The sequence below is a fragment of the Canis lupus genome, chromosome 21, assembly GCF_003254725.2.
Source record: "Canis lupus dingo isolate Sandy chromosome 21, ASM325472v2, whole genome shotgun sequence".
Classification (NCBI taxonomy): Eukaryota; Metazoa; Chordata; class Mammalia; order Carnivora; family Canidae; genus Canis; species Canis lupus.
In genome coordinates this window covers 32,549,911-32,566,950 of record NC_064263.1, presented here as the reverse complement: position 1 = coordinate 32,566,950, position 17,040 = coordinate 32,549,911, and the positions used below count along the sequence as shown (strand labels likewise).

Below are 17,040 nucleotides of genomic sequence, written 5' to 3'. Positions count from 1 at the left end.
GTATTAAGTCACACTTCATGATATGCAATAAGTAATCAGGACAAGGGAATTGATATCCTATGAAGATATCCTACCTCTAATCTGGAGATAGAGGTGGAGATAGCCTACCTCCAATCTGGGGAGTTTTATCTTTGGGGATTTAATGTTGTGCGTATTTTGTGACAGATACAGCACCTGACCATTATTACTTGGGATTGTCCCGGGTAGATTTTGGTGTCCTTAATGCTTGGCACCAAGGATCTCAAAGAGAGAGCCACCTATGTCATTGGCAGATGAGATGACCACTAGAGCTGCAATAAATATACATGTCAGATGGGGAAAAGGTGAAAGAAACCAGGTCAAAGGATTAGGCTGTCATATATGACAAAAAGGATTGCAACAATCATTGGGAATTCTTGTCCATAGATAAGGAAAGATAGAACCTTAGAAAGCTGTGGTAGCATATAAACAGGACAGCGGGGATACCAAGGGATGCAGGCCAGGGCATGTTTGAGATAGCTTTTCCATGCTTAATCTACCCAATTTGCTCTGAGTATTCTCCCCAGACCTCCTTCTCCTCAATATTTCTTATCTTGGGACTTAGACTGTAGAGCAAATTGAAGTCTTTTCATTGAACACTATTGAACTACCAAGGAACATATAAAAAATGAACTTTTCTATGGGGGAGACAAAAGGCATTTATATTTAGCTCATCTGCTTTTAAAATTGAGAATTAAAAATAGAACGTATAAGCTTTACTAACACAGTTAAATAATAGGGGGAAAGTGTTGGGAGAGAAGAGAAAGAGATGATAAAAAAGAACAGGAGAGGAAAAGAGAGAGAAGGTTGAGGAGAGCAGGAGAGGGAGGGACAGAGAGTCTGAAGTGCAGAGTGTGTGAGAGGGGAGGATGATTAAGCACAGAGAACAGACCCAGACCACAGTCAAGAGCATGGCTTCAGCGCCCAAGCTCTGGATTCTACATCAGTAAAAATCCCATATCACATATCATGCTTAGTTGGTGAAATATTGAAAGGATCTCCTGGGATCAGGAATGAGACAAGGATGGCTACTATCACTCCTTCTACTTGACCTGGTCCTCCTGTACTTAGCTGGCAGAGTGAGGCTGGGAAAACAAGTGCAGGGAAGAGAAGTAAAACTTAACTGGTCATGGATGACATCATTTGTGTGCACAGAAATCCCCCAGGTGACTTCAGCAAGATCTCTGGGTAACAAGCTCAATCCATAAAAATCAATTTCTATGTGTGAACACAAATAAAGGGAAATGGAAATTTACAAAATGATGTGTTCAATAACATAAAAGACTTCAGATGTCTTTGCTGAACTTCATTTTTTTTCAAGTGTAAAGTGCAGGCCACGAGAATGATGCTAACAGTCATAGTACCAGGGCAGCAATAGCAGTATCTGGGGGTTGCTGAGTACCTGCCATGTGGCAGACACTGTTCTAAACCTTTACCTATATTTGTTCTTGTTACCTTCACAATAGCCCTTTAATGTTTGTGATGAGGATTCGGTGAGGAAATGTATGGAAGACATTTAGCAAATTTCCTCACATAGAAGAAATGCTCAATAACTTTTAGCTTCATAAAGACAATCAATGCATAGACTCAGTTGTTAATATTACAAAGCTGCTATTTATTTGGTTTGAGATTAGTAGAATACACAGTCACACATTACTATTTTAAAAAGTTTTAAATAGGGCAGCCCTGGTGATGCAGCAGTTTAGCGCCGCCTGCGGCCCGGGGTGTGATCCTAGAGACCTGGGATCAAGTTCCACATCGAGCTTCCTGCATGGAGCCTGCTTCTCCCTCTGCCTGTGTCTCTGCCTCTCTCTCTCTCTCTCTCTCTCTCTGTGTGTCACTCATGAATGAATGAATAAAATCTTAAAAAAAAAGTAAAAGTTTTAAATAGCTAATGAATTCATATACTCAGCCAGGTACTGCTCCTGGGTCTAGAAATATAGTGGGTAAGCAAAATAGGTACAGTCCATGCCCTAATGGAATTTATGATTTATGGAGGAAACAGATTAATCAAATGGTCTCACAACTATGAGAATACAGTAAAAAAAAAGGGGGCGGGCAGGGGATTTACAAGAATGTAAAAGGAGGGGAATGAGGTCTGGGCTACAGAATGAAAGGAGGCTTTGATATAAAAAACTGCAGGTGAGCTGAATTTAGAAGAATAAGTGGTACAGGGGTAGGGATAGGAGAATGTTCCACGGGGAGGAAGCGGTCTATTTGAAGGGGATGAAGTTTGTAGGTGGAAGGAGAGCTTGGCATGTTTCAGGGATTGAAAAAAAATATCTGAGTGGCTGGAGCTCAGAGAGTGGGAGGGTTGTTGTAAGAACTGTGGCTGCAGAGTAGGACCAGGGATGGGCAATCATTTCACAGTTGTCCTGAGAATGGTGGAATTGCACTGTGGGACTTTATGCAAAGGAATGATGTGGTCAGATTTGTGTTTTGAAAATATTTCTCCACTGAGGAGGCTACTACTGTAGTCTGGGGAAATATGGGAGTGTAACCCAGGCTAGGGCACCAGCAATAAGAGAGAGGAATTAGTGGGAAGATGTGTGAATTGCTTAAAGGGGAGAATTGATGAGGTTTGGTAGTAGCCTGAATGAAGCATCATCATCATGCCTCCTTCCTAGCATCTGACTTGAAAAACTGGGTGACTGGGAGTGAGATTCACTGAGGTAAGGGCAGCCTTTTCTTCACTGTTAAATGGCTTTGCTAATTTTATAGTGAAACTTGAGACGGTATTTGAAGTATTTATTTTCCTGTGGAAATTTGAGTATCTTACTCATGGGGAAAGGCTTAAGACATTGATTTTAGAAGCTTAGAGATGTTTACTCTTTGCTTCCCCTTTGACTTTCAAAAGATGTCAAATTGTTTTATCTTTAGTCTTACAAAAAAGAGCAGGGATATCAAACTTATAAATTCCTAAAGATTACATTTAAACCATTCGCCCCTAGCCCCCCATTGAAATGGGTTTCTCCAGTCTAAGATATGGAATGCATCCAGTGTAGAAATCTCTATGTCTTTAACTTCTTTTATTAACCTTTAGGTCTCTTTTCCCTACGTCATCAAGCAGTTAGGAGAAAACAGTTCTTGGAGTTGGGAAGTTACTACCTCATCCAATGATTGTCTAGACTGGGTCATATGAAGACCTTGCTGCTCTGATGTTCTCTGCCTCTGGTTCAGAATGTCTATGGAAGATAGAGTGGGGATAGGAAAGGCTTTCACATCTTTTGGTCAAAGCCTTCACTTAATGCTGGTGTTCTGGAGTTGATCTGAATGAGCCTGTGAAAAGGGCCTGGATGGGCAGCCCTGGTGGCTCAGTGGTTTGGCGCCGCCTACAGCCTGGGGTGTGGTCCTGGGATGGAGTCCCACATCGGGCTCCCTGCATGGAGCCTGCTTCTCCCTCTCCCTCTGCCTGTGTTTCTGCCTCTCTCTCTGTGTCTATGAATAAATAAATAAAATCTTAAAAAAAGAAAGAAAGAAAGAAAGAAAGAAAGAAAGAAAGAAAGAAGAAAGAAAAGAAAAAGAAAGAAAAGAAAAGAAAAGAAAAGAAAAGAAAAGAAAAGAAAAGAAAAGAAAAGAAAAGAAAAGAAAAGGAAAGGAAAGGAAAGGAAAAGAAAAGGACCTGGAGTTGGCCCAGGTTCTCCTGGACTGATTGGGTCTCCCTAGGCCTTGGCATTATCTCCAAGAAGGCCTGGGGGAGATCAGAGTTTGAGCCTTCTGAACTTCCTCCCATTTTTATGTAGCAGAAACTAGCCCGCAGGAATGCCAGAAGGGATGAGAAGGTGCTAGTGGTTTAGTCAGAGAGGAGTGTGAGGTTGGAAGTCAGTCCCAAGTCTGACCCTCTGCCTGGGTACTGGGTGGGAGGCCAGGGGTGTGGGCCGATGGTGGCTCTGTGTGTGTGTGTGTGTGTGTGTGTGTGTGTGTGTGTGTACTACCCTCAGGGCAGGTGGTAGGCTATCGCTTTCATTCCCCCACACTATTTTGTCTCTGTCTCTTTCATAAACATATACACACGCACACCAGTGTCCTCAGTCTGTGCCTGCCTCTCTCTCAGAGCCTGCCAGCTTCCTTGGCATAGGGGAATGGGAATAGGACTTCATGTGCCGAATTCCCTGCAGCTACTAGACTCTGAGGCCAGAGTGAAATCTGAGCATGGGCGCTCTTGCGGGTCACAGGTCTCTTCCCCTGCCCCCGTTCCCAACTAACAGCTGGCTCTGCCCTGTCTTCTCTCCTGCAGCATTCCACTTCAGTGAGCATCATGGGCTTCTCCAACACGCTAGAGATGGAGCTGTCATCTACCAGGCTAGCCAGGACCCTGGAGCCGCAGATCCAGAGCATGAGCAGCCTGACTGCTGCCCCTTCCCACGTGGTCCCAAGCCTGCTGAGCGGCACCCCCACAACTGTGTCCAGCCTGCTGAGCGGTCAGAGCCAGGCTGTGCCCAGCCTGACAGTTAGTCCTCTGCAGACCATACCCAGTCTTGTACGTGGCACACCCCGGACCGTGCCCGGTTTGATGAGTGATTCCTCCCAGGCCATCACAAGCCTAGCAAGTGATCACTCACAGGCCAGGCCCAAGCTGATGTCTGGTCCCACCCAGACTCTGCCAAGTCTGGCTACTTGTCCACTGCAGAGCATGCCTCCGGCTTCTGACACGCAACCGGAAACTGCATCCAGTGGCAGTCCTGGCTCTGGCGGAGCTGTGGGGAGCCTGTGCCCTGGAGATGGGGCTGACCCCTCTCTTGGGAATGCCCTGTGTAAGGTAAGTCCTAGGGAAATGACATTCAACTCCTGCTCATCACCGGGCAAGGGGGTGGCCACTGAAGGGCTTATCCTGTCCTTAGCTTCATGGCTCTGTCATTACTAATGCAAAAAGTCTGATTTCTTTGACTTTTGTTGGCCTTTCACTTTTGAAAGATGGAAAGTGAGGATTCTTCCCGCTTCACTGACTCTCTGGAACAGGACCCCACAACTCCTGGTCTGGAGGTTTCCAAGGATTTGGCTATCCCTTCAGAACTGGAGGAGCCAATTAACCTCTCTGTGAAGAAACCTCCAGTGGTCCCAGCAGTCAGCACAGCCATGGCTCTGCAGCAGTACCAGAACCCAAAAGGTGAGGTGCAAGTCAGAAGCAAGTCAGAAGTATTGTGCTGGCGTAGATGTGAGCTCGGCACTTCCAGGTGAGACACGGGTCAGGAGACAGACTTTAGGTTTGAGGCAGCAGTGCTTCTCCCTCTGGCACATTTGCTTCTTCCCTCCAGAACTGACTGACGAGTGCCTGTTCTGTCTCCTTCACTGTGTGTGTGTGTGTGTGTGTGTGTGTGTGTGTGTGTACTAGGACTGATCCAGGCCGCGACGTAGGCTCCTGTAACGTATTCCCATGCAAAAAGTTCTGGAGGTATGGGTTAGCAGTGGGGGAAACAGGAAGAACTCATCCCAAAAGGGCTAGCCTTGGCAAAATATTTTAGGGAAAAGAGCGTATCTGTCTTCAGAGTCGAGTATCTCTAACTTAGAAAACCAGCTCTGTCTTTTTCTGTTTGACCTTTCTGAGCTGGTTTCTTTCTCTGTCAATGGGGGTAATCAGAGCTACTTCCTAGACTCCTGGAACAAATAACTACAGTGAGATCATTTGATGACTTTCTCTTGGTAACAATAATTTGCCTTGCTTTGCCTTGCACCTGGCAGTTATCTGAATTTGTGTTGTGCCTCAGAGTAAAGGGAATTTGGACTGGTGGAGACTGGCTCTGATTCTCTTCTCATCTACCCACACACCTTTAATGGGGCTTTCATCTGTATAGGTGAGGGCTAGTTGGGAAGTTTGAAAGCAACCACCAAGTGAGCATTTGGGACTTTTTCTGTCTAGTGTAGGATATGTGTTTAGTTTGTAATGATCACTCTATTTCCTGTACATTTAATAAATTAAAATGAAGTATTTTTTCTCCTTGTTTTTTTGCACTGACTGAAAGACCCAACTGAACATTTATTGGTTCTTATTGACAGCATAATAATGGGACCCTGGATTTTAAGCAATTAAATATTTTGGACCCTGCTTGCCCATGGAAAGTGCCTAGGACAGTGCCTGGTGCTAAATGGGTGCTCAGTAAATGCCAGTTTCCTCCTCCCTCCCCCTCCCCATACTGCCTCCTGCCCATCCATACAGGCTCAACTGCACTACTCAGGGTAGGGCTATAGCCTTTTGCCTGTGGAGTATGAACTAGATTCTCAGGCAGTACTAAAATCTCAGTGCTTGGCTGAAAAGGCAGAGGCTATACAGAATGACTACTGAGAGCACATATATATTTTTTAACTTTTAATTTAATTTAATTTTTTTTAATTTAAGTGATCTCTGTGTCACATGTGACTTCAAGTTCTTGAGATCAAGAATCACATGCTCTTCTAACTGAGCCAACCAGGTGCCCTATATATCTGTCTTTTAATTAATTAATTAATTTTAAAGATTTTATTTATTCATATAAGAGACAGAGAGAGCATGAGTGGGGGTGGGGAGGAGAGGTAGAAACAGACTCCTTGCTAAGCAGGGAGCTCAAAATGGGGTCAGGACCATGACCTGAGCGGAAGGCAGATGCTTAACCATCTGGGCCACCCAGGCACCCCTGTATTGGTCTTTTTAAATATTTTATTTATTTATTTGAGACAGAAGGAGAGAGAGAGAGAGCACACATGTAGGGAGAGGCAGAGGGAAGGGGATTCTCTATTTCCCACTCTCGCTGAGCATGGAGCCTGATGTAGGGCTTGATCCCAGGACCCTGAGTTCACCACCCGAGCCAAAACTAAGAGTTGGACACATAACTGAATGAAACAGCCTGTTTGTCTTTTTAAAAGAAGGAAGCCTTCTTCTCATCATTAGGAAGGAGAACCATGGTAGGATTTCCACCATTATGAATGATTACAGTGTGGGTAACAATTGTGTGACAAGTATGTGGCTAAAGGTATGAGTAGCATATATGAGTGGAAGGTATGGGTTATAGAGCATGTTGTCACAAATATATGTCACAGCTAATTATCTTTTGCCTTAGAGTATGAGAATTTTGAAGAAGCCCTGGAGCTGAATGTAAAAGAGAACCAGAGTATCAGGTAACAGGCTCTTGCCCCAACCTCCCTCTCTCACCCTCCAACTTCATTTATGTCCTGGGAGGTTGGCACAAGAAGTCAGCATCCTTGATGACTTAACTAGAAGCAGAAGTTTACCTATAACTGTCTTCTTCAATCCCAGACCTTGGAGTAGGATCTGTGTGGTTGGGAATCTGGGATGCTTGTGAGAGGGTGTCCTGGCTCTGGTGCCAGGAGGCCTGTACTCTGTGTAAGGTCCTCCGTCTTTAGGAATTCCCTTTTCTTTGAGCAAAGGGCTCTGGGGATAGGGCTGGGGAGGTGAACCGTGGGCCTGCACACAGTGGGATTGAGGTCTGGAGCAGCAGTTCAGTTGTGGGATCATGGATGAAGCTGACACAGCCTGGGGGCAGAGGAGGCCCCTCCAGAGACCCAGGGATGTCTTTCTTGCCTCAGGCGAGAGCCTAAGATTCCCTATGTGCGGCTGGAGCGGCTTAAGATCTGTGCTGCCTCCTCGGGAGAGATGCCTGTGTTCAAGCTGAAGCCCCAGAAGAATGAGCAGGATGGGAGCTTCCTGCTGATCATCGAGTGTGGCACAGAGTCCTCCAGCATGTCCATTAAGGTATCACTCTGCTCTGTCTTATGCTTGAACTTGGCCCACCCTAGGAGCCTCTCTTCTCTCTCTGCTTCTGTCAGAATTCTAGCTGTGGGTCTGGCCCTGTCCAGAGTCTGGTCTGAGTGGGGTTGCAGCCTGGCCAGACTTACCCTTGGCTGTGAGGGACCTGTGAGATGTATATTGGAAGGAGCTGTCCCAGCATTCACAGGGTTCAGCTGGCCTGGGGGCCTGGAATAAGTTGGTGCAATTCACTGGTGCTGTGCTCTGCCAACTTCCTTCTTCTTCAAGGTCAGCCAGAACAACCTGCCTGATGCCATCCAGGCCCCAAGTCTGGGGGGAAGAAAGGTCACTGTCACTTCTCTGGCTGGACAACAGCCACCAGAAGGGGAGGGTGCATCTCCTGAAGAACAAAGGCTCATCCCTCGGACCCTTGGAGCCAAGAAGGGGCCCCCAGTACCAATAGAGAATGAGGACTTCTGTGCTGTGTGCCTCAATGGGGGCGAGCTACTGTGCTGTGACCGCTGCCCTAAGGTGTTCCACCTCTCCTGCCACCTGCCGGCCTTGCTTGGCTTCCCAGGGTGAGCCATGCCTGTCCAGGCCTCCACCTGCCTAGCAGGGTGGTCTCCAGGAGGTCTGTTCCCAGTCCACACAGCTCCCTGGGCTAGGCTCCCTCCCCCTCTGGGCCTGTGTGAATTGCAGGTTTGTAAGTCAGTGGCCCAACTGCTGTGTGCTTTCTGCACATGGATGGGTAGATATTTGATATTTGAATGGCTTTCTTTTTTTGTCTGTTCCCAACTTCCTTCTACACACACAGATTTGTCCCCATACTCCCGTCACAGCCCCTTGCTGAGTCCTAATTTTTTCTGGATTCACTCTACCCCAAGTTACTAAATTTCTTTCAAGCTTGTTGAGGTTAGGAAGCCATTCCCTACAGGGCAACAGGGCTACAGACCGAATCTCCCAAGCCACTACTCACCTCCCCTCTCCCTCGGGTATCTTGGAGCAAAGGGACAGAGGAGGTGACTCTGGGCCATGTGCTGCAGCCTAACTGGGCCTCACCTGCCTCCACAGGGGAGATTGGGTGTGTACCTTGTGCCGCAGCCTGACCCAGCCCGAGATGGAGTATGACTGTGAGAATGCCCGCTATTACCAACCCGGGATGCGGGACACCCCTGGCCTGAGCATCTATGACCAAAAGGTAGGGAAGGGTCTCTGGGAACAAGGTTCTTTGCCTAGAACAGCCTCCCTGTGCCAGGGCTGAGGCCTTTCTGAGGGGATGGGAGGCTTCTTCAGGTACCTCTCTGATGGGTGATGCCTGACAGCATCGCCCATCAGGGGTTTACAGTAAATTCCCTCCTGCCAGCTGTTTTCCTCTGGCCTGGGGATGGGGGGGCTGTGCTCTGCCTTGAAGGCATGGTGGCCCACACCCCATGGGACAGAGCTGATCCTGCTGGAGTCAGTTCTTCTGGAGGTGAGGCCAGGGTGGAATAATGTGCTGCCATTCTGGTTTCTGCAGAAGTGTGAAAAGTTGGTTCTGTCCTTGTGCTGCAATAGCCTCAGCCTGCCCTTCCACGAGCCTGTCAGCCCGCTGGTAAGGAAAGCCATCTGTCTGTGCCAGCTCCCAAGGTCCTGGGCCCGGGGCGGGTCCCAGGGGTACCCAGGGCCGGCTCGGAGCATGGCTGCTGGAAGTTGGGTTGATATGGGTCTGGGCTAGTGGACCCAGCCGTGGCCACCACAGCCCCCCAGCCCAGCGACCAACTGCACCACGCCTGACTAGACAGTGAGCTATTCCTCTTTTTCCCTTTCCCTTTGTCCTCTTTCTCCACTTTTCTTCTTGCTGCCGTTTGTTCTTGTTCTTGTGTTTCTTCATTTCCGTTCCAACTCATTCTCCATCTTTCCCTCCTCCTTATCTGCCTCTACCCTTTCTCTCTTCCTGCTTTGCTTCCCCTTCTCTTCTGCCCCAAGGCCCGGCATTACTACCAGATTATCAAGAGGCCCATGGACCTGTCAATCATCCGGAGGAAGCTGCAAAAGAAGGACCCAGCTCACTACACCACCCCAGAGGAGGTGGTGTCAGACTGTCCGCCTCATGTTCTGGAACTGTGCTAAATTCAATTATGTATGTCTTGCCTGTTTTCCCCCTCCTGTGTTTTCCAGTGACCCTAAGACTCATGGCTGGATGGGAATAATCAGGTTTGGTCCTGAGTTGCCACGAGGACCTGGGAACAGACTTTCTGGGGTCCCCTGTAGTGAGTGTTGATAAGCTCTCTCCCACACTTGGGCCATAGCATGGACTCAGGAGGAAGAAGGGGGGAGTGCTAGTGGTTGGCTGTCTGTGGGTAACTGTCAGGGTCACTTCTGCTTTAAGAGATTATACTAAACTGGTTATCGTGAGTCTTCAGGAGGAAATGTCACATTTTAGACCTCCAGGAAACCTAGCCAGGCTTTGTACTCTGTATAGCTCTTGAGGGACCTGGAAGAGATGGGCTGGTGGAGACAAGCCAGACCATCACTGTTCTCCTTCCCCTTCAGCCTGACTCAGAAGTTGCAGAGGCTGGCCGCTGCCTGGAAGTTTTCTTTGAGGGCTGGTTGAAGGAGATCTATCCGGAAAAACAGTTTGCCCAGCCGAGGCAGGAGGACTCAGACTCCGAGGAGGTGTCTAGCGAGAGTGGCTATTCCACTCCCCAGGGCTTCCCATGGCCTCCCTATGTGCAGGAGGGCATCCAACCCAAGAGGCGGCGGCGACATATGGTAAAGAGTTGCTGCCAGCTGGCAGTTGGGTGCGGGGGGTGGTTGAGGAGGCAGGAGGCACCCAGGCAGCATGTACAGAGCAACCTAAAGCAAAACTGCTCAGAAGGCACAAGAGGCTGGTGACAGTGAACCCTTGCTCCCAACCCCTTAGTCTAAGAGGAAGGCAAGGCAGTGTGGAGCTCATTAAGTCTAATTATCACTGAGCCTTAAAACTCAGAGAGGTGGATGTACCTGCCCAGGTCACCCAGCAAGTTAGCAGCAGAATCGTGGCTCCCAGTGTGCAGCTCAGTTCTGGTTGTTCTGCACTGTGATCCCCTGGGAAAGAGAAATACCTGGTCTCATTGCCTGATCTCAACTTGGGCTTAGAAAAGAGAAAGGGTATTTTCAGCCCCTTGGTGTAGAGAAGGAGGGAGAGGTGTTGCTTGCAGCAAAGAGAGCTCCTCTGACCTTGTATCTGGTCCCACATACACAGACTTGAGACGTCAATTCAGTGCTGTTTCATTCCACTGAAATGTACTGCCTGCCTGCTGTGTGCCAGGGCCCGACCAGCCACCGCCCACCCCCCTCGCCCCCACCCTGGGTTATTTACTGTACCTGGTACACCATAGCGCTTAGTGGCCGTAGTGAGTTTTGCTCTTGTGTTCCTGGGGTAAAATAAAACACTTTGGCTCTGGGGAGTCCCAATCTGGACACTTTGCCTTTTCACATTGATAAGTGCTACATTTGGCCATGTTGATTCCACACATTATTTTTTTTTTCTTTCAGGAGAATGAAAGAGCAAAAAGAATGTCATTCCGCTTGGCCAGCAGCGTCTCCCAGGTGTGAGAGCTGGCAGTAGAGCACCCTGGCAGCTGGTGTCCCATCCTGTTGACCACTCCTCCCCACCTTTCAGCTCATTCTCTTCAGATTGTGGATGTGAGACAAGTCTTGTTGAGCTGTGTAGTGCTCTTCTTTGCCGTTTGCATTTTACAGCATTCATTTGGGAGCCATAGTGCATCCACTACAGAGAAGATTTCAGTAATAAACAGCGAAGAGGGAGGTGTTCCCGATTACCAGAAAAATCAGATGTGTAGGGTCCCCTTGATGAGACTGAGCCTGGTCGGGCTTGGAAGGACCTAACTTCCTTGGTGTCTTTTCTCTGCTGAGGAAAGCAGACTTTTCTCACCTATCAGTGTGCAGGGTCCAGGAGCAATATATATATATGTATATATACATATATATCTGAAGTCCTCCTGGGCCCAGAGGGAAGCAAAAGAAGGGAGAGAGGTTCTGACATATGGCAGGCCTGTGATCCCTGGCCTAGCACAGCCAAAGACTGTCACTGTTTGCCTTTGCTTGGCCTGCCGGGACAGGAAGCTGCCCTGTGTGGGGTAATGGAGGCTTCTAGAGGCCTTAGGTCTCAATTGGTGCCTATTCGGGTTCTAACGGTTTTCAGGGTATTTGTTTCTCATGCCCCCTATATCGATGTTGACTTAGGTGGCCGCTGTGAAAGTGCTCTAGGTGATATGGCATTCTTGATGGGGCCAGGTGGCTGTGCAGGGACTGCTGACAGCTTCAGGCTCATATTTCACCTTGCAGGCTTAAGGAGATGTCAACCTCAGAGCCTGTGCTCTGTGCCACTTACTTTGGGTTCTTAGTTCTTCCTTGGTGTCAACACTTCCTAGAAGTGATTGTCAGTGGCCATCTCTTCATTGTCTCCACTCAGAGGTCTGGATGCTGAGTTCTGCCTGGGAAATCTGAGAGGCAGGGGCTGGCCAAGGAGGGTGACCCAGAACCAGCTCGCCCTGCTGGGTTCCTCCTCCCTCTTAGAGATCCTAGTCCTCAGCTTCTCCACTTTTGCAGAGCCAAAGATCAGAAGCAAGTTCTCTGACTTGCCTGCCTCCAGGCTGCCCACAGCCCAGAAAAAGCCAAGACTTTACTGGCAACCCTTTTTTGTTGAAGGCTGGAGAAGGCCAGAGGACTGCCAGGAGCCCGAGCTAACCATTCATGGGGATGTTCCATCTTGGATGGAGAAGGGGAAAACTGAGAGGTGAGGAGCCAGAGTCCTTTGTTGACCTTGAAGCAACTTAAGGATTATTTCTCTGAGAATTCAGAGGGAAGTGTTCTGGAAGCCACAGGAACAGGAATTCCAGATCACATCTCAGATGGAGATGGATCTTCATGGTCTGTGCAGGGTGTTTGGGAGGAGGAAGCATAGGAGATGCTGTGGGTCAGGGTGTTCCCCAGCAGGAACTTGGTTGAGAGGGAACCTACTGCTGCTGATGATGGGGGAGCTGTGGACCTGGCACTTTGGTGGCCCTGCCTGCAGACATAGCTTTCTCTGGTCTGGTCATGTCTTGGCTAATTTCAAGGGAGTCTTAGGTCAGGGCTTTATTTTTTGCTAAGAGATGAAGTTTAAGGAAGTTCTTGTGTGTAGGGCCTTTGTTAATGGGAACATTCTGCTTGGGGAAGACATTTCTTCTCTCCTTGTGAGTTTGTGGTACTGCTCATTTCCTTTGCTACTCAGGCTGAGAGGCCATCTTCGCTTCAAAGCCAACCATGCTCTTGGCCTGCCATTCCTTCACCAGCCCTTGCCAGGCTCTCCTGTGCAGACAGACTTCCATAGTCCAAACAGGGGTAACTAAGTCTTTTTGCTCCAATAGCCAGGCAATCTTTAGACCTAGCCCCTCTGCTCTTTGGGCCTCACACGACTCTCTGGATTGGGCTTTGGCCACTTTCCTGTCAATTTTTTAAATCTTTTTCTCTGTTTAGTTGTCTTGGCAAGATTCCCTCTGTAGTTACCTCACTAATTCGTGCCCTTGTCATCTTTCCTTTACTGTGGGCCACACTCCCCCTCCCCTGAGTGAGCATTATGGTGCTATATGTCAGACAGCCAGGTGAGAGCTGTGACAGGCTCAAGCCTGGTTGAGATTCTTCCACAGGACTAACTGGAGACCACAAATATGAAGTAGAAATGCCTGGCTTCCCTTCTCGTAGTGAAGCTCCCAGCTGGATATAGCCTGCTGGGCCAGGAGATCTTAGTAATGTAGAAGAGAATCACATACTCCTTTCCTGTCACAGAGACCCTGCATGCTGCTGCGAGGCCCACTTTTGGCACCTGAGCAGACATAAGGTGTCCTTCCCTGCAAGGGTGTGAGGCCCTGGCCCACAATGGCACCCCTGCACTGGTTACTCCACACCGCTGCCCTCTCCCAGGCTTTTCCTGTGGACTTAGCACCAGCGTTTTGAGTCACAGTTTTGTTTCGTTTTGTTTTTGCATGCAGAAAACAGGATGTGACTTTTTAGAAATTAAAAAAACAAAACAAAACAAAAAAACCCAAAAAGCTGCTAGCTGAGTGACTGACTCCAGGGATTCTTGCTGACATCTGAACTGATCCTGCTTTTGACTTACTCTCCTGATGGCCCCTTCTAAAGTCCGTCAAGTCCTTTGGCCCTTGACAAAGTCGTGAAATGAAAATGCAGTGAGTTCTGGGTCCTCACAGTATAGAATGCAGTCCTAGAGGAGAAATTGGACTGCTTGGATGTTCCGGGAAATAGGAGAGTGGAGGGGCTTCAGTGGATGCCAAGGGGATTCAGTGGATGCAAAGGGGATTTTAGCGTAAAAATTGGTGCAGGATGAATTACAAAGGACTGTTCCAGAATGTGGGGAGGCTGGCACTACTTGACTTCTAGATTGCTGACTGCATGCCCTCTGCGGGTACCCCTCCAACAGTGGCAGCTGCCTGACCCTCTGCAGGTTCTGCTCTCAGCAGGCCTCACCATCAGGCTCAGCCGGTTCTGGCTCCCTGCCCCCACTCCTGGCAGCAGGTCTTTGCCTTGCTTCCTAGACCTAGACCTCTCCTTATCTTTCCCAGACTCTGCCCTGTTTCTTCTCTCACTCCATGAGGTCACCTGTAGTCTTCTTTTCTGAACTCCTGAACTGAGACCTTGCTCCTTCTGGATCACCATCCCCGTGCTACCTCTTCTTCCACTTTCTCCCTGCTGTTTATTTAATTTGCCTGCTCCTTTAGCCCAGTTCCTTATCAGGATTCTGAACTTTCTTATCCCCTCCAACTCAAGACTTCCCCTGAAGCTGTCAACCATTCTCCATTTTTTGCATCAGCTTATTTTCTGCTCCCTCCTCCTGGGTGGCAAAGCATGGCAGCTTCATAGTTGACACCCTCAGATGGGCTGTCAGCATCAATTGGTGTATCTTTGACTTGCAGCTACACTGCTGTCTGCCTGTGCCCCTCACCTTTGCTCTCAACAAATGACTGACCCCATTGCCTGCTTCACAGAAAAGGGTCCCTACAGTGAGAACCTCCTTGCCCATTTGCTCCTCTCTCCCTCCCTTCTGTCTGTGTCTACATCTCTCCTCAGATCCTTCCCATTTGCTCCTGTTTGGTGCTCCGTTTCTTGAATCCTGCTTTACGGCCTCCAAGACTTTGCTCTGTCCCTTATCCCACTGCTTCTACTTCCTGGGTCTCAACCTCCCTCTCTGTTGGTTGTTCCACAAAGCATACAAACAAGCACAGGTCTCCGCCAGACTAAAACAAAGCTTCTTAGAATCTGTTGCCTCTTATTCATTTCCTTATTAGCTAAGTTTCTTTAAAAAAGGATTTGTTCCATTAATTCTTCTCTGTCACTCTTCAGCCCTCCACAGATTTTCATAAGAGTCACCAGTGACCATCCAGTTGCCAAATCAAAAGAATACCTTTCAGGCCTCAACTGTCTTGAACTCTCCACAGCATTTCATACCATCCATGGCTTGCTCTTTGAGACGGCCCCTTTATGTGGCTTTTATGACACCACAGGCCTCTGGGTTATCCTCTTATCTCTCAGCCACAGAGGCTGAGCCTTTCTTGAAATCTTGACAAGGGAACACATCTATAGCTTTTTGTGGTCTCCCCTCTTTAGGAATTGGGCAGTCAGGAGGAAGCACAGCTGCTCCTGTTCCTTACCCTCCATGTCTCTCTGTTTTCCTTGAATCTGTTTCTTCTGCTGGACTCAGTTCTCCCCATGTTAGTCATGTGTATGAGCTCTCCAGGGAGGACAGCATCCGTGAGCCTTCCCGTCTTTCCCAGTGCAGCACGGGGACAGATTTTAGCTACGTTTGCCAGGAGATCCCATCTAAGTCAGCTGAAGAATGTGAATTGAGTCCTACCAAGAAGCAGTTTGGTAAATGGGATTCCCAGGCTGGTGGGCAGCTCATTGCCATGATCCCCATACCAGTTAGAGCCAGCCACAGTTGGTAAGGTCTTGGGATCATGGTAAAACATGGTTTTACCTAGTTCATTGTGCTCCTAGTCAGAAGGAGGATCTTGGCAGGGGTGGGTGTCTGCCACTGAAAACTTTCTGGTGCAGAGAAAATGGAGCAGTGCTGTGACTCATCACTTGCTTGGGGGCTCAGCTGAGGGCAGTCTGACTGCTTTTGGTCAGGTCTTTCCCATCTCTACTGACAGCACCACTTGCTTGCTCCGATTGTTCCCAGAGCTGGAGGCAGATATTGGTTGTTTTCTTGGAGATGGGGTGATATCGTAGAAAGTTAACTGATTTGAAATGCTGAACACCTAAATTTTGGCTCCGTCAGTTTGGAGCTATGTGACCTTGGGTACAGTTTCCCCCACTTATAAAGTTGGTTGGGGGAGGGGGTTGAAAACAGTGATCTCTCAGAGGCTTTGCTGCTGGAAAAATGGTGATGGTGATTCTAACTCTAAAGCTCAGGCCACACAGGGAGCAAGGGAATGTTGGGGGTAGGACATAGCTGGGGAGTCTTGGCCAAGGCAGGACAAAGGGACTCACAGGCCAGACTGAGATGTTTGGAGGAAAGCAGCTTTGAGCTGCTTCTTGAGCCATATGCCCATTCATCGAGCTGTACTTCTTTTCTTGGATATCTAGGGTGAGTTCCTCTTTGGCCTTTTTCAGAAGTGGCCATTGGATCCAAAGCGGTTGGGGGCAGGAGGGAGGAATATTGTAAAGGGAAGTGTCATTAATCTTAAAAGGGCCTACACGTTCAAGAACAAATTAAAAGATAGCACTTTTCTTTACCAATAATTGCGTCCTGGAGTGTTTCTTCAGTAACAATGGTTAAACCTACTTCATGGTCTTCTTCCCCTGGACTCCAACATCATTAAGAACACAAGGTGGGGAAGAAGAGACTGGGAAGCCTTCTGTCTAGGGAAGAACTCAAGTCTCTGCTTCTTATTGCATGAACACAGCCAATTCTTCAAAATTCAGGCAATGAATCTGAGGCAGTTAGGGGAAAACCATCTTATGAGTGCCCGCCACTTCTAGGCACTGAATACCTCAGGAATGCCTTTTATAGAGTCATTCCTCAGTCACCTAGGCTTAGCTCTCCTCTCTGCCCATTCTAAACCAGTGTTTTCCAGTCATTTGGGGTATAAGGACATTGTTTTGAATATTTGTCATTCATTTTGACTGCATAGAATCTGAACCCGTTTCTATTTGGGCAGAATTCCCCACTTCAGGAGTCTTGGGAGGCAGAGCTCACTTCTCACTACAGTAGCTAAATATATTAAAACTTGATTTATCAGCATCACTTGTAGCTAGGATACAGGTCTAATGGTAGTTACAAAAAAAAAAAAAAAAAAAAT

General features: G+C 48.2%; 1 protein-coding gene across 1 annotated transcript in view; it reads left to right on the top strand.

Annotated features, from left to right (window-relative positions):
- The window catches only part of TRIM66 (tripartite motif containing 66), a 57,208-nt gene extending 40,728 nt beyond the window's left edge, over positions 1-16,480 (top strand). The window contains 11 exon segments of the mRNA XM_025459400.3: positions 4,256-4,777; positions 4,933-5,125; positions 7,050-7,107; positions 7,537-7,702; positions 7,985-8,274; positions 8,768-8,894; positions 9,213-9,287; positions 9,662-9,775; positions 9,777-9,815; positions 10,229-10,447; positions 11,213-16,480. Coding sequence (XP_025315185.3) covers positions 4,256-4,777; positions 4,933-5,125; positions 7,050-7,107; positions 7,537-7,702; positions 7,985-8,274; positions 8,768-8,894; positions 9,213-9,287; positions 9,662-9,775; positions 9,777-9,815; positions 10,229-10,447; positions 11,213-11,272 — 1,863 coding nt within the window. The 3' untranslated portion in view covers positions 11,273-16,480.
- The last annotated feature ends 560 nt before the right edge of the window (positions 16,481-17,040 follow it).